The sequence below is a fragment of the Sorex araneus genome, chromosome 1, assembly GCF_027595985.1.
Source record: "Sorex araneus isolate mSorAra2 chromosome 1, mSorAra2.pri, whole genome shotgun sequence".
Classification (NCBI taxonomy): domain Eukaryota; kingdom Metazoa; phylum Chordata; class Mammalia; order Eulipotyphla; family Soricidae; genus Sorex; species Sorex araneus.
Window position 1 is genome coordinate 38,498,869 of NC_073302.1, and position 24,252 is coordinate 38,523,120.

Here is a 24,252-nt window from a genome sequence, read left to right on the forward strand (position 1 = left end):
GCTCATGCGGCAGAGCCTGGCAAGCTACCCGTGCATATTGGATATGCCAAAAACAGTAACAACAAGTCTCTCAATGAGAGACATTACTGGTGCCTGCTCGAACAAATCGATGAGCAACGGGATGACAGTGACAGTGACATCATTCCAGAGATTGCCTTTTTTATTTTTTAAATTTGTGCTCAGGGATCACTGCTAGTTTGTGCTTGGGATTGCATATGAGATGCCAGGGACTGAACTGAGCTTGGCTGCATACAAGGCAAGCACCTGCGACCCCAGTATTGTTTCTCTGGCCCTGTGCACCTTATGTTCCTCCTGGGGAGATGCTTCCTCCTGGATTTCCAAGCATTCCTTGGCAGAATTCTACGGGCAGGAGCCTACTGTGTTACTTCCTACTTAGCCTCCCTCAGCGGTGTTTCCCGGGATCTAGATTCGAAGAAAGCTGCAGAGCTGTCTGAAAGGCGAGTCAGCGTCTCTGTGCCTGGAAGCTGCTCCAGCCCATCCCCGAGGCTGCTGGTCCTTGAGGCGCTTCTCTCCCAGAACCCACCGTACTTTGGCTGGGTTTGTGGGCAGCCAGCGCCACAGTCCCCGGTCTGTGTCCTCAGAGCAGCCCAACCTTCACTTCATTGTCTCCCTGACACACTGCCACTCCAAACACAAGCACCTCCTCATTTCTGTTTTCTTCCCAGACCACGATACCTCTATTGCTTCCTAATAAAGGGCCCGTCTGCTCTTGTTGTTGTCCAGTGATAAAGAACCTATGTGGGAGACTGTATTAGTACAAATGGTCCCTATTTAGAGCCTCCCCATCCACTTCCCGCCATACTTGATCCTATTCTCTCTGTCTGTCTCTGTCTCTGTCTCTCTCTCTCCCTCTCATATACACACACATGCACACATGCACACACACACACAAACTCTCACTCAGACTCACTCTCACACCTCTCACACACACACTCTCACTCATACAAACTGATACACACATTCTCACACACATACACAAATTCTCTCTCTCTCTCTCTCTCTCTCTCTCTCACACACACACACACACACACACACACACACAGGAGGGACCTCTATAATAGATACGGAAACCTAGGCTAGAGAGAGTACAGTGGGTAAGGCGTTTGCTTGCCTTGTATGAGGTTATTATTAACCTGGGTTCGATTGTTCGCACCCCATATGGTCCCCCAAATCCTGTCAGGAGTGATTCCTGAGTGCAGAGCCAGCAGTAAACCCTGAGCACTGTGGACCAAAAAACAAAGAAAAGAAACCAAAACCTATGTATAACCAACACACACAGTTATGTATACTACTGCAAACAAGGTTATAGCTTTAGCTATAACCTATTAATTTCTTCTAAAGGTTCCTTCCTTCTCTCCAAAGGTTCTACCCTAGCTCCTGACACTTTCCACTAGGTGCTACTCCATTGAAACTGACTTTTGACCAAGATTTTTCTTTCTTTTGCTTTTTTGGGTTACACCTGATGGTGTTCAGGGTTTACTCCTGGTATCATATATGTTGTCAGGGATCAAACTCGGTTGGTTATATGCAAGGCAAGTGCCATATCCTCACACCCTTTCATGCACACTCGCACACTCTCTCATACACTCATATTCTCTCATACACACTCACATTGGATTTGAGAACTCAGGAACAGCCATGTGACTTGCTCAGGGCTAAGGTATAGTTCCAGTGCCACACTTGAGCAGAGACCTCAAAGCAACCTATGGTTCTCTTCGCCTCACGCTGGGAGCTGGAGCACCGTGCCCAAGAAGGGGGAGTAGATCTGCTAGTCAGCCCCTTAATTCTTGGCGGGATTGGGAGTGTGTCTCATGCTCTCTAACTGGAGGACTCTGTATTGAATTTCTGTCACCTGGCTTCTGGTCACAGTCTGGTGTGACAGCTCTGTTCCAGCTGTCCTGCTTCTCTAGGACCCTGGCTTAGAATAATGACATTCCTATAACTTCTTCCCTTTCTTTTTTTATACTTATTTTATTTATTTATTTATTTATTTATTTATTTATTGCTTTTTAGGTCACACCCAGCAATGCACAGGGGTTACACCTGGCTCTGCACTCAGGAATAACTTCTGGCGCTGCTCAGGGGACCATATGGGATGCTGGGAATTGAACCCGGGTCGGCTGCGTGCAAGGCAAATGCCCTACCCGCTGTGCTATCACTCCAGCCCTTATACTTATTTTAATTTATATTTTATCACTGTCATCCAGTTGCTCATCGATTTGTTCAAGCGGGCACCAGTAGCATCTCTCATTGAGAGACTTGTTGTTACTGTTTTTGGCATATCCAATACGCATGGGTAGCTTGCCAGGCTCTGTTGTGTGGACTTGATACTCTTGGTAGCTTGCCGGGCTCTCCGAGAAGGGCGGAAGAATCGAACTCAGGTAGGCCATGTGAAAGGCGAAAGCCCAACCGCTGTGCTATCGCTCCAGCCCAACTTCTTTCCTTTCTGGGGAGGTAGATTTGGGTAGCACCCAGAGGTGTTCCAGGCCTACTCCTGTGCTCAGTGGTCACTCCTTGTGGTGCTGGGAGTACATATGTGGTGCTGGGGATGAAACCAGGATTGGCCGTGTGTAAGACAAGTGCTTTACCTGCTGTCCTTTCTCTCGGACCCCTCCCAGAGCCACTTCTTCCGGAGCAGAGATCAGAGTTCATGTAAAAGTGATGAATGGGTTAATTTGGGATGACCACAGTGTTGCAAAGTACACGTAATCATATAAAATTATTTTTATTAAAATAGAAAAGTTTTCCTGTATATTGCATTAAAGACATTTATATAGAAAAAAAGCAATTGCAACAAATATGCTACATCAGCACTGAGATATTTTGAAAGCTTTAAGTGCCCATTTTTAAACAACATTTTGGTATAATAAGCATATCCTTATATATTTTGGAGGATACATATAATACTGAAAAAAAAATACTTCATGTAAAATCTAAGTTTAGGTGCATACCAACAAGAAGTATTACATTGAATAGCTTATTTCAAACTGTAAAACACATTCAAAGTTTTCAATTTCTTAGACAACATGCAAACTTTTAACACTTAGATTGACAATTTTAAATATATAAACCACAATTCTTTATAATTCTATATAAAAAAGGAATGTCAGACGGAACACTTATCTACACTGTGCATATCACAAAAAAGCAAACGTGTCATGAGCAGAATGGGCTGGGTTAACAAACATGATTGTCACTTTACAAATATGGCTATTCACCTTCATAATAAAATAGAAAATCATGTATTATTTACATGAACTACTAATTATTTCACTTTTTGGCAATTAAAATAGCAGCAATTGGTTTAAAGTTTGATGTTCAAAAACTCAACATTTAACTCGATGAATACCCAAGAGTCTAGTCCCGGTGAAATTCAGAATGTGAAAAGCAAGAAGCTTTGATGCCCTGTGACTTCTCACAAAAAGTTGCACACACTCGAGTAACTGCTGGGACTATCAGTTACAGTCCGTGAGGATGTGAGGATCAGTGGCTGCTGCTTAGCACAACAGATGGGTCCCTAACTCACCTTTCTGGACAGTAACTGATGACTGACTTACCATTCTGAAGAAGCTTCCTCTTTATTCCCGACCCTAGGGAGGGCATCTCCCCTTGAACTCTAGTTTCTAGGTAATTAATTGCCCATGAATAAAAAAGAAACACACCCGGGCACCTTCATATTGTAAAGGAACTTTGCGATGAAGTTTCTGGGATATGAAGCCCACAGAAAAGTGAGCTACTTTTCTTAAAAAAAAAAAAAAAGTGATCCTCTCCTACATCCATGACGGTGAGTTTGTTTGCGAGTGGTGGGGTCATAATCATGAGCAAATGATGATGAATTGTTAAGGCAGGGGTCCACCCGAAGGAGACACCCTCTTCCCATCCGTATTCCGAAGGATGCATTTCAACATGTGCATAAGCCAAATCAGATCCTACTAATCTTGGCAGGTGAAATAATACTGTGTGGTGAACAGAGGTGACAAGTGCTGGTACTTGGTCACTATTCAACTGCAAAGCAGCAGTGCTGGAGGTCAGTCACAGGTGAAAGGGAGACTGAGGCATGGTTGCACTTTTCGCTGGCCCTCAGTTCTGTGTCCAGAGCCAGAGCCAGCTGAGGCCCAGGCTGAGGAGAAAAGAGAGGGAGAGGCTGTGAGGGGTGGTCCTGGCGCCCGCCGAGGGCACACTGCTGGACACCTGGACCTGGGAAATGATGAGGGCAGACAGAGGGACGTGGGAGGTCAGAGTGGGGCTATCGGAGTTGATCAGGGATTCGATCTTCTCAGCTTCTTTATTGCAGGCCTCGATCTGGGAGAGAAAAGTTTGTCTTTGAATATAAAACCCCGGGACCAGTGAGAAGGTCAAATCAGACAAACTCCACACTTGTCTTAGCCAGTCACATGTTCATTGTAATTCCTTATGTGAAGGAAGCAGTGGGGGGGGGGTCAAAGCAGGAAAAAGGAGCCAACTGGTGGGTCGTCTCCCCTACAAGCTTGCTCCCCACTTACCCACCACCTTTCTTTGGGGCGGGGGGAGCCACTGATCGTGGTACTAGCACAGGCGGTTGGTCAACGCCAGGATGTGGTGTTGTTTGGGACCTGTGGTGCTGAGACCCCCAGAGTGACCCCAATGGTGCTTAACTCAGACCTCGTCAGGGTGCGTGCAAGGGTCTAACCCCTGTACCATCTCCCTGGCCCTTCGACATTATCTTTACATGGTTATACCCAGTCATGGAAAAGACATTTCTTTCCCTTCCTCCCTCCCTCCTTTCCTGTTCTTAGGTCACACACAATTGTGCTCAGGGGCTATTCCCTGCTCTGTGCTCAGGAGTGATCCCTGATCCCTGGCAATGCTCAGGGGATCATATATGGTGGCAGAGATAGAATTGGGGCCAGGGACCACAGCCATAGTACAGTGGGGAGGGTGTCTGCCTTGCATGCGGCCGACCCGGGTTTGTTCCCGGGCATTCCGTATGATCCCTCTGAACAATGCCAGTCCTGAGTGTAGAGCCAGGAGTAACCCCTGAGCATTGCTGGGTGTGACCCCTCCTCCCCGCCCAAAAAAAGAATTGGGGTCAGCCTCCTCCGAGGCAAGTGCCTTCCCTCCTGCACTTCCACCCTGGAGAAGGGTATTTCTGGCCCTGGAGAAGATATTTTATTAAATATTTTTATTTTAGAGACGATGTTTTCAATGCAAATTTAAACATGAGGATGAAAGCAATTTGATTGGATGAACAATATATTCTCCCGGGTGCAGGGTTTTGTACCCAGGGACAGGCACGTGCGAGGCCTGTGCTCAGCTCCGGAGCCAAAGCTCACGGTGGCAGGTCACAGACACCAGTCTTCACCCCTCTACTCAAGCCCTCACAACACTGATGCAGAAACTGGACCTACTCGAGTGAGGCTCATGTCGGGATTGAGGGGAAAAGCCAGGCTACAAACCCAGTGTGAGGGGCCTCTTCTCAGTGGACCTCCCCTCGAGAGCCCAGAGTGGACATGCTTGCTACCGCGTGGCCTGTGCTAGCACTGCCTTTCCGGGCGGGAGCTTCTCTTCCTAGCCGAGTGTCAGCATCGATCCCTTCCTTCTCTCCTGTCCTATCCCTCAGATGTGCTGCCAAATGTGTCCCTTCCCTCAGCCACCCAGGGGTGCCCGTCTGGAATAACACCTGGAATAACTCAGAGCCTTCTCCTGGTCGGGCTCCCAACACCTCATTCCCCATCAGGCCGCCCTCCCCCTGACCCAGGTGTCCACCCCTCTGCCCCAGAGTGACTGGCTGGCTGGGCAATGGGCACTAAGCCCCACCTGCAAGGCCTTGGGGTGATGATCGACGGGAACGATCAGGATGACGATCTCGGACTCGATGCTGAAGTAGCCGAACACATCGCACTGCGGGACAGACACGTGCATGCGGATTTTCTGCAGTATTTCCAGGATGGTTATTGGATTTTTACTTGTTACCTAGAAAAAGAAAGACATCTGCTACCGGAAACATATTCCTTTTTGTTGTTGTTGTTGTTGTTTTTTGCTTTTTGATCACACTCAGCAATGCTCAGGGGTGACTCCTGGCTCTGCACTCAGGAATTACTCCTGGTGGTGCTTGGGGGACTATATGGGATGCTGAGGATCAAACCCAGGTTGGCCGAGTGCAAGGCAAATGCCCTACCTGCTATACTATCACTCCGATCCCCCCGGAAACAAAATTCTTTAAGACCGTCCCAGTTGCCTTGCTACCCTGCTAAGGAGACATGGGAGACCCCGAGTGTGCGCCCAGCCCCTCTCATCTCCAGCACCCACTCCCTGATCTCTCAGAGCTTTGGTGCCAAGGTGAACACTCTCTCCTGATGTGCTTTTTGAAAAAGTAATCGTTTTGAGTTAAGGCCATAGAAAAATAGCGTATTAGCCTGAAGCTGTGAATAAAATATCAAATCCTCAAGGTCCTGGGCAGGGTTGATCCCACCTTTCAATGGCAGTGATTCTTCTCTCACTTGTTTATCGAACTAAGTTCCTATGTCAGACACTGTATTGTGTACCTTGAATCTATGAGACCAGTGAATCTGTGAAGAGGAACTTATCACTATTTTACAGAAGACTTATGATATTTAGCAAGTTTTATTGGCTTACTGAAGTCTAGCAAATTATTGACCTTTGACTGGATCTGAGGAAATGTCATTACATATTGTTTAGTTATTACTTTCTTATCTCCGGTTCCGACGGTAGGTGCTTTTAAAGCCAAGGACAGGCTGTCTGTAACGGCTGAGCAGGTCACTCTACAGCCGGGGTGCAGGGGTGTGGGGGGAGACATGGAGCCTTGGATAGGAGGAGGAACACCTGGGTCCAAGTCTAGTTGTACTGGTGATGCATTACAGTACATGGATACGTGATGCGCCTCGAGCAAGCTGTGTTCCTGCAAATTTCCTTCTTCTCTATAAACAGGGTCTCTATGGTGGGATTACTAAGGGGTCTGGGACGAGCGTTCTTCCAACAGCACCTGCCCCATGAAGGGCACTCACCTTAGCAATAGTGTCCAGTTTTTCTCTGTCAAATAAAACTCGAAGCATCCCCGCGCACAACGGGCAACAAGCACCTGTGTGACAGAAACCATTCTTGGGGTTCATGAGTTGGAAACAGGAACATGAGACACAGCTGCAATGCGAGGACAAGTGCCGGCCGCCTTCCTGAGGACCCTGCCCCATCCCAGCCCCAGCCCTTTCCGGTCTGCTTTTCCTTCCCTGCCCCTTCCCTGGAGGCAGTAGGGGTGTCTGTTGGTCAGGACAGAGCAAGTTACATAAGGCCTGGATTTACCCCTTTTGGTGACTTGGGGTCTCAGTTGGCTCCTGGCCCCCTCCACCCCCATACACATGGGGAGCCTCTCTGTAAACTCTTGTGGGTATTTTCCTATTTGTAAAACAAGGCTGCAGGGATTTTAGGGATCCCAACAATTTGAATCCAATTTATTTATTTATTTTTGATTTTTGGGCCACACATGGTGATGTTCAGGAGTTACTCCTGGGTCTGCACTCAGGGATCACCCCTGAGAAGGGCTTGGGTGACATCCAGGATGCTGGGGATCAAACTCGGGTTGGCTGCATACAATAGTATGGCCCTATCTGCCGTACTATTACTATGGTCCCAAATCTAACTTATTCTTTAGAATTATTTTAAACTTAAAAAAAAAAAACAACCAGTAACAAAATATCAGAAGATGGTGTTAGGGGAACATGGTTCACTCAGGGTTGGGAAGTTGGTGTCTACAACACCCAACAAACACTGGATGAGTTTACTGGCCAAGAAAAGAATCCTCAAACTCCTGAGCTGTTCTGTGCAGACCTGGGATAGAATCTTTTGTTCCTTCTGTGAAGTGATGGGTATGAGATTGTCCTGTCAGTGGTTTACCAAATGGTTCCATTGTAACTGTGTCAGCAGAACAGAACTTCCTTGATTGTAGGATAACATGGGGTTTGTCCTTTTAGCCTTGCCACAGGGAACTTAGTTTACCTTAAAGCAATGTCCTTTCTGTATGGACACAGGAAGACAGTTAATATTATGCTTTGTAACTTGGGAGTTGATTGACTCCAATAATATTTACTCCTGGGCATCTGCTTTCTCAACTCAGTTGCCCTTAGTTCCTAGCACCCCAAAAGTGTCCCGACAAGGGACGGAATAGACCCAGGGCAAGCTGTGAGCTACCCTGGCATCGAAATGGGCCAGGCCAAAGCGCCACAATACTCAACTATAAGTTGAGAACATAGTCATAGACAAATGCTGTCATGATCCAAAAGTAACGGTGAGACTAGGACCCTGCTGGGGTTAGGAAGACTAACCTGGCCTGAGGACTGTGGTCTAGAAAATATAGTGAGATGTCCTCAGGAAGAACCAAACTTTAAGTCTGATATATCTCTTACTGTGCTCATACGGACTGACATTGCTAGAAATATTTGAAGTAGATTTAATTTACTACGACTATTTAAGTAGATTACTAGCGGAGGAAGGAAGAAAGGGACACACCCTTGTTTGGATCCCACCCTTGAGTAATCTGGAGTAATCTCCTTAGATGAGATTTTGTTAATCTCCTCGAGAAATGGTCTTACCTTTCTTTGTTGATTTGTTAATGTTCAACCCATTTTTGTGTTACCGCCCTATGTGATTGCTATATAAACTAAAATTGTAACAGAAGTAGGGGGAAGACACAGAAGCGAAGAGACAGCAGAGATAGAAGAGGCAGCAGGACACAGACAGAAGACACAGCAAGTAGAGGCAGAGAGAAGACAGAGGCAAAAGAGAGGACACAGAAGCAGAGACAGAGACAGAGATAGACAGACAGAAGAGAGCACAGTGGCACACACAGAAGCAGAGCACAAGGAGGAGCCATCCCGATCCAGTTCATACACAGCGGCTCAAGAACACCCAACTCGAGTGGCGTGTGCAAGAGAGAACTGCCCTGAAAGCCCGTGGACAACAATAACACAATACACACACATCGCACCCTCGTGTGCAAGCGTGCCTTTGTATTTTTTACACTTGATGATGTGCAACAGAAAGATTTTAAGTGAGATGCTAAGTTAGATCTATGATTCTCTTCTGTTGCTTAAGATCTCAAATGTTTGTGTTCATCAAAACGCTTTCATTGATTCACTCACCACTGATTCTTCATCCATTACCTTTATAACTAGCAAGCATTAAGCTTTTGAATAACTATACTCTTAGTGATTAAATACTGGTTAATTGGTGTTTTATATATTGGTGTTTGATGTACTAATCTGCCTGAAAAAAAATTTTTTTTTCCTTTTTGGGTCACACCTGGCGATGCACAGGGGTTACTCCTGACTCTGCACTCAGGAATTACTCCTGGCGGTGCTCGGGGGACCATATGGGATGCTGGGAATCGAACCCAGGTCAGCCACTTGCAAGGCAAACGCCCTACCTGCTGTGCTATTGCTCTAGGCCCTGCCTGAAAAAATTTTGCCACGTGGTTTTAGGACCACATGTTGTTGCCTAGCCAGATCAGAAGGATGAGTCCTTGGACACTGCCCTGCAAGCAGGAAGCAGAACCAAGACCCCACTTTGAACAAAGTGGGCAAACTGAAGCTTGAGTATGATTGTTCTGGAAAGGGTTAACAAGTCTTCCTACATTTGCCTTGTTAACTCCTAGCAGCAGAAGAAAACAGCCCTCCTAAACAGTGCTCCCCCAGGCGTGAGGAGGTCGTGACCTATGGAGGCGCAGAGCCTACACGCTCAACCTTGCATTCTTCTCTGGAAATTGCAGCCATTTGCTTCATGGACATGGCAGGACAATGAACGCTTTGGTGTCCTTGTGAGATATGTTTAGTCTGTGCCCCAATATTCCTCTGTTAATGATTTTTTTCTGCTTTGCTGAATTCTCTGGAGAGGTTTATGGTAGGAAAGCAAATAAAAAATTCTCTGACAAGGGCAGCTGGCCTGCCACTGAAGGAACAGGTCGTGAGGTGCCTCCTCGAGAGGGTCCACAAGTATTGTTACTGGTTCAGCCCAGAAGCAGAGATCAGTTTGAGCCTGACTCTGAGTCAGAGGAGGCTCCTCAGCACCAGCCTGGTCCTTTGTCGCCCCCCCCTCCCCCACCTCCTCCTATTCTTCTCCCTTCCAGTCCTCCCGCTTTTGAAATGGAGCCATCTGCTCCCGCAACTGGGGGAGAACCTAAAGCAATCTCCCTTGAATTTCTCTCTATGTTTAAGCAAGCTGTGGCAACCTACGGTGTCACTTCCAATTATGCGCTGGCCCTTCTCGAAAATTTTGCTGAGGCCAATACCTTGTTCCTGATTGATTGGCAGTCAATTGCTAAAGTGATGTTGGAAAATCTGCAATATGTACAATTTAAATTCTGGTGGGAAGAGGAGGCTGAAAAGTTTGCTAAAAGAAAACGGTAATTGGTACTACTATCAGTAGGGTTACAGGTACTGGCAATTGGGCTCATGTGAACCAATAGCACGAACAGAATGAAACCTTGGGGGCTGTTAATAAGACTTGTCTGAAAGCCTGGCGGGTATCTAGAGACTTCGGCAAAATGCTCCATGTCCTTCACTAAAGTTTTTCAAGAAGCCAATGAGCCTTATACTGACTTCAATGCTGAACTTCAGGACTCCCTCGAGAAAGCCTTAGGGAAATGCTTATGTCAACATTGGTAGTAAAAAATGCTACAGCGGACTGCCGAAAAGCTATTCAGGCGTCTAAGTTAGAAAGTAAGGACTCGTTGGATGACTATCAGAGCTCGTAGGGAAGTGGGAACCACTACACACCAGGCTCAGGTAATATCAGCTGTTTTAAAGCAGGCCGCCCAAACAAGATGTTATGGTTGTGGGGCAATTGGCCACTTTAAACGTGACCGTAAGAAATCCAGGGGGAGAAACAGAAAGAGCCGCCTGGCCCATGCTGAAGGTGTGGAAAAGGAGGACACTGGACTAATGAGTGCCACTCAAAAGGGGGCAAATTTGGTAATCCCCTGGAGGAGAAGTTGGGAAATGGGGGAAACCAACAATACGGGAAATTAAACACTAGTAGTCTTAATTGAGAAACAAGGAAATTCAAGTGAATAATTGTCCTCTACTGACCTCGTGCGGGCAACTGGGGGAAGTGCAGCTGCTAATATTCCAGCAGTGCAAGATTTGTTTTTAATGCCGAATAATATGTATAAAATACCAACCAATATCTGTGGCCCCCTACCAAAAGGCACTGTGGGAATGGATCTGGGGAGGAGCAGCATGCCATGCCCAGGGGGAAATGTTAAGGTGGGGGTCATTGGCAGTGACTTTGTGAATGAGATCATGCTTGTAGTCACCATTCAAACCGAAACAAAGATTTTTAAAGGGGAACGGATTGCCTAATTGCATATACTCCCCGGTATTCAGGGAAAGAGCACTAACAAAAAGAGAGAAGGTGACCTTGGGAGTACCAAGGCCGAGGAATTTCGGGAACAACTGATTTCAGACAAAACACCTACCATGATTGCAACTTTTGAGGACTGGACAAAATTAGAGGGCATGCTAGACTCTGGAGCAGATGTAACCATTACAGCTTCTCAGCACTGGGCCGTAAAACGGAAAAAATGCTTGGTAGATGTAACCTTTTTGGGTCTGGATGTCATCACTAACTTACAACAGAGTGTTAAAGCTCTGAAATGTACAGACCCAGATGGAGACCCAGATGGAGACACTGCAATATAAGGTTGGTTGTAACCATCCAACCTTGTATTGCTCCTATTGCTGTTACATTACGGGGAAGGGATATGCAAAAGAAATTTAGGATGAAAATGACTACGGTTAAAATGGATGAACAGGAATCATATTTTTAATTGGGGCCTCTGCTCATGAAACCAAAAGCCCTACAGCTCTCCCAGTAGTGTGGGAAAAGGTTGTATCTGTCCAGGTTGAGCACTGGCCCTTGACACAAGAAAAACTTGAAACCTTACAGCAATGAGTTAGAAAACAACTGGATTTAGGACATACTGTCCCCATCTCCAGCCCTTGGAATTTCCCGGTGTTTGTTATCAAGAAAAAGACAGGAAAATGGAGAATGCTGACTGATTCAAGGAAAGTTGATGGATGCATGGCGCTTATGGGGCCTTTACAACCAGGGTTGCCAAATTTAGCACTAATCCCCAAACAATGGAATATCATTATCATAGACTTAAAAGACTGTTTTTACACTATGCCCCTAAGGGATAGAGACAGAAAAATTTGCTTTCACTGTACTTTCCTTTAATAATGAATTACCCACTAAAAGATATCAATGGACAGTCTTACCCCAAGGAATGATGAATAGCCCAATCATGTGTTAATACTTTGTTAATCAACCATTAGATTTAATGAGGCAAAGGTATGCTAATGTTAAAATAATTCACTACATGGATGATATATTAATTACTGCTTTACCACAGATTGATTTGCAAACAGTTTATAAAGATGTGATCCAAGAACCAGAATCCTGGGGCTTAAAAATTGCAGAGGATAAAATTCAGGTCCCTTGGGAATTTTTAGGTCAGATTCACTGTCACTGTCACTGTCATCCTGTTGCTCATTGATTTGCTTGAGCGGGCACCAGTAACATCTCCATTGTGAGATTGGTTGTTACTGTTTATTTGGGAAAATAAAATCACACCCCAGAAAGTGCAATTCCACAGAGACAATGTGAAAACTTTGAATGACTTTCAAAAATTGTCAGGCAGGGGGTATGGTGCCGCCAACAGGTCAACCTGTACCTTCAGTGCGTGATGGTGCTTTCAGGCTTTCTGACACCCTAAAATTGCCACTGTGCCTTTGGCAGGACCCCAACAACTTGGGACCAAGTTTACTAAGAAATTAAACAGCCAAAAGTTAGGTATATGAGAATCATACCACAAACCACCTCTAGCTCAGCTATACAAGCTCATTTGTTGGCCTTATTTCAGAGACCCATAGATAAATCTTGACAGAGATCAAAAGCCACAGTTAATCTCAGATCTTCACATGGCTGAACAGACTGGGGTAAATCCGAGGGGGGTGGCTTAGCTGCCGAGGACTGTTAAGGGAGGGGTCACCCTCCAAAGTTTGAAATAAGTTTTGTAAAGTATAAGTGGGAATCCCCAGTGAGGGTCACAGCCAGTTAATATTGCCTAACAATTTTTTCCTCTTTTTTATTATTGGATGACCATGAGATGGTTACAAAGCTTTCATGTTCAAGACTCAGCCATACAATGATCGAAAACCCACCCCATCACCAGTGCACACACACTTCAGAGACCATATGGGATGCTGGGATTAGAACCCGGGTCGGCCGCGTGCAAGGCAAACGCTCTACCCGCTGTGCTATCGCTCCAGCCCCCTCCCATACGTGGTCTTGAAAGGAAAAGTTAACTGGGAGAGACAAGAAGGTATTACTTCTTGCAAACAATGCTCCATGTATACTTGTGTTGACTCATCTATAAAGCTCCTAGAAGGAGAGAGTTTATATTTTCTCAGGGCCCGAATAGGTGTCTGGATGCCAGTGACTCTTCAATGAGCTTGGGAGGAGAGTGCAACAATGGGGGCGCTTTGCCAGCTGCTCATCCATCTCTCCTAACGGACCAAGAGGTTCCTGGACCTGCTCATCACCGTAATCATGGGACTCACTGCAGTGACAGCAACGGCGACGGTAGCAGGAGTGGCGCTGAAGCAAGGAACCCAGACTGCAGAATTCGCTCAGATATGGCATGAAAATGCCCCAAACTGTGGACTGCTTAAGACAAATTAACTCTGAGATACAGGCCAAATTAGCTGATGTTACACAAACTATTTCACTACTTGGAGACCAGTTAGCCAGTATCCGCTGATAAACGTCTTTAAAAGTGCTTGGAAACTACTTCATTTTGTATAACTCCTGTACCATGTAATGAGACAGAATTCCCGTGGTAGAAGGTCAAAAAATACCCTTTAATGTTTAAAAATATGACATCTAAAATATTAGAACTACAAAGTAAAATTCATAGCACATCCAAGGATCACCTGCCTGCTCTGGGATCTCTAGAACTATGGCAAGGGATCTCTGACGGCTTAAGCTCTCTTAACCCCATTGCTAGCATCAAGGGACTGGTCGGAGGATCTGCGGGAATGGATGTTTTGCTGCTGATACTAGTGGTCTTGTGCCTTATTTTTTATTACCGCTTCCAGAAATATAAGACTAAGAGTCAACAGAAACAGGCAGCCCGGGTTGTGATGATGGCCAAGATCCATCATAAACAAAAAGGGGGAGGTGTGGGTTCCTAGCCCGATCATTAGGATGAGTCCTTGGACGCTACCTTGCAAGCAGAAGCAGAACCAGGACCCCACTTTGAACTAAGTGGGCAAGATGAAGCTTGTGAGTCTGATTGATCTGGAAAGGGTTAATAGGTCTTCCTCCATCTGCTTTGGTCATACATTCACTCCTGACAGCCCTCCTAAACAGCCCTCCTTCCTGCTTATCCCAGACCCCAGGCGTGAGGAGGTCATGACTGATGGAGGCGCAGAGCCTACGTGCTCGACCTTGCAATCCTCCCCGGAGATTGCAGCCATTTGCTTCATGGACATGGCAGGACAATGTACGCTTTGGTGTTCTTGTGAGACATGTTTAGTCTGTGCCCCAATATTCCTCTGTTAATGATTTTTTTCTGCTTTGCTGAATTCTCTGGAGAGGTTTATGGTAGGAAAGCAAATAAAAAGAGAATAAAAAGAGACTGCAAGAGCTGCCCTTGGCCAACAAGCGTGGGGGGAGCTGGGGTCCTCCGTGCTTCTGCATTCCTCTCGCGTGGCTTGCCTCTGTGCCTCTGATCACTCGATCGAGAAATAACAACCACAGAACCCCGATGAGGTCCAAGGCAATTCAGAGCTTGTTTGTTCAGGCTTAGCAAGGCGAGCGCCTTCACCCCTGTATTGTCTCTCTGGCCCGATCCACAGCCTTTTAAGGTTGACCCAGAGTCATGCAGTGAGTGGGGTCCAGAGTTTCTGAAAAATGCCAACTCCTGAGCCCTGTCCCTCCTCCTCAGTGGCCACCCTCTGAAGGTCAGCACATCCTCCCTGTCCCCGTCCTAGCCCAGCACCCACCCAGGTGCAGCCTACCTGGTGGGATGACGGGCTTACAGTCGGCCGCTGAGAGCGTTGGGCACTTCACGGCGGCGCACTCAGCCACGGAGCTGTGCTCTGACAGGACCCCCACGGCCTGGCATGGCCCGTAGTAGTCGATGGCCACCCGGTCTGAGTAGGCTGCACACACGCTAGAGTAGGTCTCCCCGTTGTGCCCGCAGACGGGTTCCGTGGCTCTGCAGAAGGGCTGAGGGCAAACAAGTCACATTTTAGCCCGGAGATCTCCACGACACACCTTTCTTCACCAGGAGTACCGAGGAGGTGTCCCTGTCTTCGGGAAGGTAAAGAGATGGAGACAAAAGAAGACAGGGATCTACTCCCTTACGCCACTCTGAGGAGGGCTCACCGGGGCTGCAGCAGACAACGTGCGGACCCCAGGGGAACAGGCAACATTGCTTTCAACTGCTTCTCTGAGACTTGGGTGCTCGTCCCATGAAGCACAAACCCCCTCCGCCCCTCCAGACCAGGCACTTCAGAAGGGTCTGTTGGAAGATAACAAGCCCGAACTTCATGCAGCAGTGAAACTGAAGGCCTTAGCATTTCAGTGGGCTCTGGCTGAGTAGAGAGGGGCGCGGGGAGAGCTCAGCGGGCAGACATGGACTGTCAGGTCGGTGCGGAGTGTGTGAGAGAAATAAGGCCAGGACGAGGGGTTGGAGGGAAGGGGAGACGGGGTTCAGAACAGCAGGCACTAATTGACGTTACTGGAACTAAGCCCAGGGAGATTTTCCTGACCAAGAAGTAAGACATAAACATGGTACAGACCAGGTGAGACATAATCAAGGCATAGACAGGAGTGAGACGGAGAGTGATGGCACAGATCAGGGAACAAGAGGTGACCATGGTCGGAGCTGGCTGACTGCGGTGGCAGATACTGGGATGTCCCCAGGAAGAAGGCCATCACCAGTGGAGTGTGTGGGAAGCCTTAGTGGGGTTGTCCTTGGAGCTATTTTTTGATGCCAATGCAGATTTCATAACCCTCAAAGGTTGAAAGATAATTGCAGATGAGAGTCTTAGAGGAATTTTCACCTACTTTCTGCTCTGCGGGCAGGACTTGGGTGGGAGAGTGGGAAAGGAACACTTTTCTTGGTTGACTAGACTCCCTCCTTCCCTTCCGACCAGCTGACTAGTGAGGGCGCACAGGGTCACAGGGAGTGAAGTGGTGCTGACTTTTGTAGGTTTGCTTCCACACTTGCTCCCCCAGAGCAGGCTGAGAGAAGCCTGATGCTGGTGCCCAGGTACCCACAAGAGAACCCTCTAGAGGCAGAAGGCCCAGCTGGTCATGGGAAGGCCATATAGGACAGCATTCACAGAACAGCCTTCTGATTTCTCATGCAAATTCTTCTATAAACGACCATAACCTGGTTCTGTGCTCTGTGGCCCAGGACTGGCCAGCCAAACCACAGTACCTGGCAGGGCCCTTTGTATAGGAGACTTTTCCCTCTCTGGTACAAAGTGCAGAGGTTGTTGTGTTCCATATGGTTCGTGTCGCAAACAGGATCTCGGACCTGGTCGCAGGTGAGCTGTCTCGGCAAACACTCATATTGGCTACAGCCGAACTTCTCGAAAGTTGTCAGACAGACCTGTGGCTTGGGTATGCATCTGAAAAACATGATTTCTGTGATGTAAGCACTGAGTTCCTGCCAACGCAACGTGGCTGTGAAAGAGAGACAGATACCACCTGGGCTCCATCATCTCCCTTCTCGCATTTGCTGGCAGGAAGCTGTGAAAGATGCAGGGAATGTGAGGCTGGAGGGCAGGAGGGGCCTGAGTGTGAGGCCCCTGGAAAGGCACTAGCCCAGATGGACCATATTTGAACTTTGATGACGACAAAGTGCTCATATCTGGGATTTGTGCACAATAGTAAGATTTACCTGCCCTAACTAATAAAAGCCTCTTTTTTAGTTTAAGTGTTTAAAAACTATCTAAAAATATTATTTCAAAGGGCTAGAACACATGCCTTGCATGCATGAGGCCCTGGATATTTATGTCCTTGGCCGCTTATTTTTATATTAGGATATATATTTACATATATATCATTATATCAATGTGTTTATATAAATATATATGATATAGCACTGCTCTGTAGCACTGTCATCCCCTTGTTCATCGATTTGCTTGAGTGGGCACCAGTAATATCTCCATTGTGAGACTTGTTGTTACTGTTTTTTGCATATCGAATATGCCATGGGTAGCTTGCCAGGCTCTGCTGTGTGGGCAGGATACTCTCGGTAGCTTGCCGGGCTCTCCGAGAGGGACTGAGGAATCAAACCCGGGTTGGCCATGTGCAAGGCAAATGTCCTACCTGCTGTGCTATCGCTCCAGTCCTATATGACATAGGTTTCAAATATAATATATAGGTTTCTGGGCCACATTCATGGTGCTCGAAGGCTACTCCTGGCTCTGTGCTCAGAGTGACTCCTGACAGTGCTTGGTGGACCATATGCAGTGCTGAGGATCAAACTGAGATCAGCAGCATGCAAGGCAAACACCTTACCTCTTGTTATTTTTTTAAATTAACAAAAAAAATTATTTTTTGGATTTTTGGGTCACACCCAGTGGTAGCTCAGGGCTTACTCCTGGTTCTGCACTCAGGGAACACTCCAGGTAGACTCATATAGGATGCCGGGGATTGAGCCTGGGTTGGCAGCATGCAAGGCAAGTTCCCTACCCATTGTACTATCTCTCTTGTCCCTGGCCCCTATTTTTCAAATGTACGGAAACTTGTCTTCTTTCCTTTGGAACTTTTGGGGATTTTCCTTTATGGCATAAGCTTTGCCAGATGGGTGACCAATTCTTTTCACTTTTAAATGCATAAGAAACTCTTCCCTCCCTCCGTACCATATCAGGATTTCCAGGAAGGAGAAACAACTGCTTGTTCACTATCAAATCTCTCACGAGGAGAGGGCTAAGAGCCTGGAAGTGTCCTGCTCTGTGAAGACCCCAGTCCCAGGAGTCTGAAGTCTCAGGGGGTCAGCAGGACACATGTCCAAGAGCCACCATGTACAGCTGACCTGTCTTCACTACCTTGTCTCACTGAGTCTTGGTCAACCTGACACTAAACTTGTGAGGAAAGTATAGAAGAAGCCCCTAGAATAGTCTTTCCCAAAGTGTGGTTAGACCATATCATGGTCTCCCCTCCCCCCACCCATCAGGGGCCCTGAAATGGTCCTGGGTGTGAATAATAGCTTAGGTGCAAATGCGGGGTGCTTTCAGTTTGTCCACTTAATGAAGGAAGATTTTCAGAGGGCTATGGAGTGATTCACTGCCCCCCCCAACCCCCCCAAAAAAAGGGAGGCAGGAGGCATAATAAGCTCGGAAATTTCGAATAGTGCTTTAGTAGCATTTCTAGAGATTTCCTATTCTAATCCCTACAATGGAGCTAGACAGGTCGAAGGCAATTTCCCACTACTGTCAGAACTGTGGAGCTAAGTATAAGATTACATCCATTTCTCTCATGCCATCTGCTTCCCCTCCTGGTCTCAGACTGAGCTTCAGTCTAGAGATGTGCCACTGATCCCAGAATAGACCATCTCCCCGTTGCCAGCAGCCAAGAGCTCTGGCTACTCTCACTCTCTGCCTCCTCAGCACCACTGTTCCTGTGCTCTCCTTCAGAGTGGAGGGGCTTGTTCTCCCAGGCCTCCCCTAGTCTGAGGCCGCTGCTCTGGGCCACCCAAGCAGCTTTATCCCACCAGGCCCCCAAAAGCTTCAGGCAGTGGCCTTCTGAATTCATCTTTGTATTTTCACTGTCTGGTTTCAAGGAGATGATGGGCAAGGGCTGGTCTATGGCTGGAAAAGACACGGTATGGACTGGCCTACCTTTGGTTTTTGGGGCAGGGGTTAGGATTACATGGATCCTTTGAGATGCACGAGCCAAATTCAAACTGATGGTCCTGGAGGCCCACGCAGCGAGCGATGCAGGCACTGGGGTAGGTGCGTCCGTTCTGCCCGCACACAGGTACAAACTGATCTGCACAGTTACAGGGCAGGCCTGAAGAGAGAGCAAACAAGCAAAACCATGGGCATTGGCCTTGCCCCATCACACAATCACACAGCAATCTCAGGCTAACAAGGAGGTGTGAACTGTCTCACACACACAGAGGCGTTGGCATATTTTCAGGGTGCAAGGCTCTAAAAACTATCATCTATGGGATGACTTTCCTTTATGTCACTGATGATCAGCTAGTTGAGGGTCTTCCCAGAAGCAGAAACTCCAATAAACTGAGTCCCAGGTGGGAATGTTTCTCAAAGGCTCATACATATGTCTGAAGTTTGGTTTTGGGGAATTTCTGGAACTTAAAGGGTAACACGAAGAAACAGGACAAAGAATGAAGGTTGTAAATACCTCACCTAGGTTCATTCAGTTCTCCTTCCTTGAGGAGAGGCAGAGGGAATCAAGAAGACAGTGCAGGAAATTGTAGTAACATAGGAAAATCGAGACATGAATTTTTACAAACATCTCCAAGTCATGTGTAGACTGGGACTTTATCTGAATCTTAAAGAAGTGGCGAAATACCTATGAGTCTGTTCACTAAACAGTCATGAATTTATTAATCCCAGGACATGAAAAAAGAATACTAGAACACAGAAAATTTTTATTTGTACAGGACAAAGTTTCTGTAAAAGGCTAGTTATAGAGTTTATCCTCCAAATACATTAAGATGTAAGCGGGAAAAAACTTAAATATTTAAAAATATTTATATGTAACTATGTATTTATTTCTTTTGGGGGACTTTTTGGGTCACATCTAATGGTGCTCGGGGGTTATGCCTGGCTCTGTGCTCAAGGGACCATTTGTGGCACTGGGGATTGAACCAGCTGCATGCAAGGCAAGTGCCCTATCAGCTGTACTGTTGTTTAGCCCCTCTTCTGTGTAAACTTCTAGCTTATTCTTTATCCCTGTATGATTTTGTGGTGTCTTTAAGCAGAATGAATCATCCATGAGCAGGCAGCAATAATGACAATGAGAAGGGCACAGTGAAGGCCACTTCTCATTACAGTGGGGAGAGGATGGGGTGGAGTTAGTCCTGTTTCTACTTCCCCATCAGTCTTCCAGTCACTTCTTGATCTGTTTATTCCCAATGGGGTAGAGCAGAGGTTCTCATACTTACATGGCCTACCATTTCCTTTTCAGAAAACAAAACGAAACAAAAATCACTTCTTGCTCCCCTGGAAATCTACTTTTTTCGGGGGTTGTTTTTGGGCCACACCTGACAAGTGTTCAGGGCTTACTCCTGGCTCTGTACTTAGGAGTCATTCCTGGCCAGGATTGGTGACCTGTGACCTATATGAGTTGACCTATATGAGTTGCCCATGGGATGGAGTCCAGGTAGGGTAGGTGCAAGGCGAGTGCCCCAGCCACTGTCTACCTACCTACTGTCTTTCTGGTCCCCAAATCAACCTTCTTTAAGTGAACAGAGAGAACCCCAAAATTGCATTTGATTGTTCCAGCACCCCCCAACCCCCCTCCACACGCTTTGAGCAAAACTGAGCTGGTAACCCCTACCCTGTTTTTTCCCACCCACTCCACATGTGGTACCCTCTGTCTCTGGAAAGGATGAGGTTGCCATGGCAGTAGGAAATGGGACGAGCAGAGTACTGGTGCCTCTTCCTTCCAAACCAAGGCTGTTTCCAGACCCTGTACAGAACAGACACCAGCAAGTGCCAGAAGACTGTGCTGATGCTACTGGCAACTGCGGCTTCTGCGTAGAACATCCCAGCTCATCTAGCTGCGAACAGCAGCCTGGAAGATAGAGATGTCAGGAAAATACTATTCTTGGATAGTACTGCTCGTGGGCCTACATGAATCAGTAAGCTAAGGCAGGCCAAGAAAGGAGACTGAGAGAAACATAGTAACAGAAACAAATTTAGAAAGTACATGGGCACCTTAGACCAGGATGATAGGGCTCTGTGGGGTATTTCAACACGGAGTAAAGTTCCAAAGTCCCACTAAACTAAAAGTATCCTTGACATAGGCCCTTTGCCTTCTGACTCATGAAATTCCAGAGTATCAGTACTGGAAGAGTGCTGAGAAGTTGTTTGGTCTAACTCTTTCCATCTGCAGAGGAAAGTGCAATCCAGAGAGAGAAAGTAGCTTTTACTCTGGGACAATGAATTTGAGTATATCTATTTTTAATTTTTTATTTTGTTTTTTGGACCACACCCAGCAATGCTATGCTCAGAGATTACTCTGGATTCTGTGCTCAGAGATCACTCCTGGTGGGCTCAGGAGACCGTACAGGGTGCTGGGGATGGAACCCTGATCGGTCGTGTGCAAGGCAAGCCCCCCGCACCCTACCTGCTGTACTACTGCTCTGGTCCTGATGAATTTATTTTATAGAGTAAACATACAGATAAGGTGAGAGCAGACGCGGACCTGCAGGGCGGGGGACACAGGGACGCGGTGTGCGGGACCGCCCAGGAGCAGTACCTGTGAAGGTGCGCCGGTCGTCCTCTGAGCTGTGCTCACTCAGGCACAGGCGTGTGGAGCACACCAGATTGCCGGCGAAACAAGAGCAGACGTTGCAGTCGATATTGAAGGATGCTCCATGGCCTGAGAGAGAGAAAGAGAGAGAGAGGGGGAGAGAGAGAGAGAAAAAGAGAGGGAGGGAGAGAGTGAGCAAGAGAGCGGGAGAGAGGGAAAGAGCGAGCGAGAACAAGAAGAGAGAGGGATGGAGGGAGAGAAGGAGAGAGAGGGAGGGACAGAGAGAGAAAGAGGGAGGGAGGGGGAGAGAGTGAGAGCATGCAAACAATTTAATAGCGCAGAGACCACAAATTTGGACATTCTGGAAAGATGACCTCTGAACAATCTATTGACCTCCCTCCGTGTCCCTCCATGCCCCCAATATGCTGGTCTCACCAGAATAGTCCCAGTTTCTGACAACATCTCTGGCTGCCTCTTCTGGCCTGAGGACTTCTCTGCTCCTTCTAGAACTTTCCTTCTTTCTATGACCAGCCCTAAAGTCAGCTTTGGATCAAAGGCTCCGGATGGCCCTGCATCCTTGAAGAGCATTTAATCTATTCTTTTGGCTTTTGGGCCACCCCTGGCAGGGCTCAGGGTCCACTCCTGGCAGGGCTCAGGGGACCATTTGTGATACTGGGGATCTAAAGGGTGTTGACCACACGCGAGGCAAGCGCTAAGCCCTGTACTGCTTCTCTGGCTCTGTCCTTTCTGTGGTTCAAATTCTCTCCGATCTTTTAAAAAGCATGATCTCAATTCCTCATTGCATTGTGGCTCTGCAAGAAATTAAAAGTGGTGCCAAAATCTGTAGAGAGGGTGATGGTGGTGGGGCATATCTAAAAGTTGCTTTTATTTATTAACGTTTTACAGATTTGAGGCCAAATACTGACATGAAACCACTGTTAAGAAGATAAGCTAAAGATTCTTCAAGGGGCCAGAGAGACAGTCCAGGGGTAAAAGTGCTCACCCTGCATGTGGCCCAACCTGGTTTGATCTTGGAGCATGATCAGAAGTGATCCCTGAGTACAGAGTTAGCAAAAAGGCCCTGTGCCCTCCAGGTGTGGTCAAAACAAATAAATAAATAAATAAAAACCAAATAAACAAATAAGCAAATTTTAGAAACTTCAGATTAAAAAACAAGAAACAAACAAACAGTTCCAAACTCACTTTTTCTCTTCCCCCCAACAATACAAGACTTCTGGAGGTCAATGCAGTGCATCTCCATACAGTTTTCTAAAAGCCCACTTTGTCCACATGAGCAAATTTTGTAACAACCGACTTCCCCTGCAGATGAGGGCACCTGGATTAGTGTCCCTTGACGGACGATGAAATCAGACGCTTCTCCCAACTTGCAACCTGGGCAAGAGAAAATTAGCAGAGAGATGAAAAGCTTGGAAGGATCCCTGAGCATCAACAGTGGCCCCAGAAAACCAAGGTTCTCCTCCTGTTTTAGTTAAGAACCTGTAAATCAACCTTCTACCCCTTAGAGACAGGCCCGCAGCCGGGAGCTGCAAACCACTGCTCTCTATCATTATTAGAGTCAGGCTGGATGGGCGGTGAGAAATGCACAGTGGTGAAGGGGTGGGTGCTGGAACATTACATGACTGAAATCTAGTCATGAACAACTTGGTAACTGTGTATCTTTCTGGAATTCAATGGAAAAAACATAAAAATAAATAAAGTCAGACTTTGGGTTAGTTTGCATTCCAAATGCAAAACTGAAAGTTCCTTTTGTCTTTTTCCTGTCTGCTGGCTACTGGGAAAATGTTAGAAATATCCTAAAATTTCTAATGAACAATGAACGATATATAAAGTCCTTTAGGGGCCGGATTGGGCGGGGCGTTTGCCTTGTGCCTGGCAACCAGAGTTCAATTCCCCACCTCTAACCCCTCATCCCATATGATTCCCTGAGCAAGAGTCTCAAGTATTGAGCAAAGCATTGAGTATCAAGCAGAGCATCGCACCGCCAGGAGTAATTCTTTGAGTGCAGAGCAAGGAGGAATCCCTGAGCATCACAGAGTGTGACCCAAAAAACAAAAACAAAACAGAAAGAAAGAAAAGAGTCCTTTGTAATCTGGTTACAAGGCCTGTAAGGAAGAATTGTGTCCCTGTTCCTCCCTCTTACCTTGAACGCAGGAGTAGGGAAGGCAGGGATCCCCAGTCGGGCACCCTCTCCGGTTCACCTCACAGAGCTCATTAGCAGGGCAAGGGTTTGGGTTACAGGGATGAGTCACCTCTTCCACAATGTTACCTAAGGTGCTTGGTCCTGAAAAAAGCCAACAACAGATTCATTGAATCAACCCCAGAGTGAAATATGAAGTAGTAAGAGATGCTGGGCAGGCTGCAAGGTACTGGCCAAGGAAACTTGTAATAAAGATTCTCTGATCATTTGTGAATTTAGCACACATAAGGATGTTTTGGTTTATCTGCTGGGTGCTAAAAATCTGGTGGACAAGATCCTAAGGACAGATGTCAAGAATAGAGACAAATCTCAAATACAGAGTTTATTTTATGGTCAGGGAATAGCCAGTAGTGTGTGTGTGTGTGTGTGTGTGGTGATAGTCAGTATGAGGGTAGACAGGTACATTTTGGGTAAGGAGGTTATGCAAGTGCTTAAAGTAAGAGGGATAATTTAGCATATTTTACCCATAAATGTGAACATTTATTAAGGTTGGGTGG

General features: G+C 46.8%; 1 protein-coding gene across 9 annotated transcripts in view; it reads right to left on the bottom strand.

Annotated features, from left to right (window-relative positions):
- Positions 1 to 2,730: 2,730 nt before the first annotated feature.
- Positions 2,731 to 24,252, bottom strand: part of RECK (reversion inducing cysteine rich protein with kazal motifs) — a 79,383-nt gene continuing 57,861 nt past the window's right edge. For all 9 annotated transcript variants that reach the window (XM_055145273.1, XM_055145283.1, XM_004600233.2 and 6 more), the window contains 9 exons: positions 23,699 to 23,839; positions 22,741 to 22,929; positions 21,544 to 21,666; positions 18,933 to 19,104; positions 16,523 to 16,715; positions 15,093 to 15,303; positions 7,026 to 7,099; positions 5,818 to 5,973; positions 2,731 to 4,323 (listed from right to left, as the gene is read on the bottom strand). In XM_055145273.1, coding sequence (XP_055001248.1) covers positions 4,102 to 4,323; positions 5,818 to 5,973; positions 7,026 to 7,099; positions 15,093 to 15,303; positions 16,523 to 16,715; positions 18,933 to 19,104; positions 21,544 to 21,666; positions 22,741 to 22,929; positions 23,699 to 23,839 — 1,481 coding nt within the window. In that variant the 3' untranslated portion in view covers positions 2,731 to 4,101. The remainder of the gene's footprint in view (positions 4,324 to 5,817; positions 5,974 to 7,025; positions 7,100 to 15,092; positions 15,304 to 16,522; positions 16,716 to 18,932; positions 19,105 to 21,543; positions 21,667 to 22,740; positions 22,930 to 23,698; positions 23,840 to 24,252) is intronic.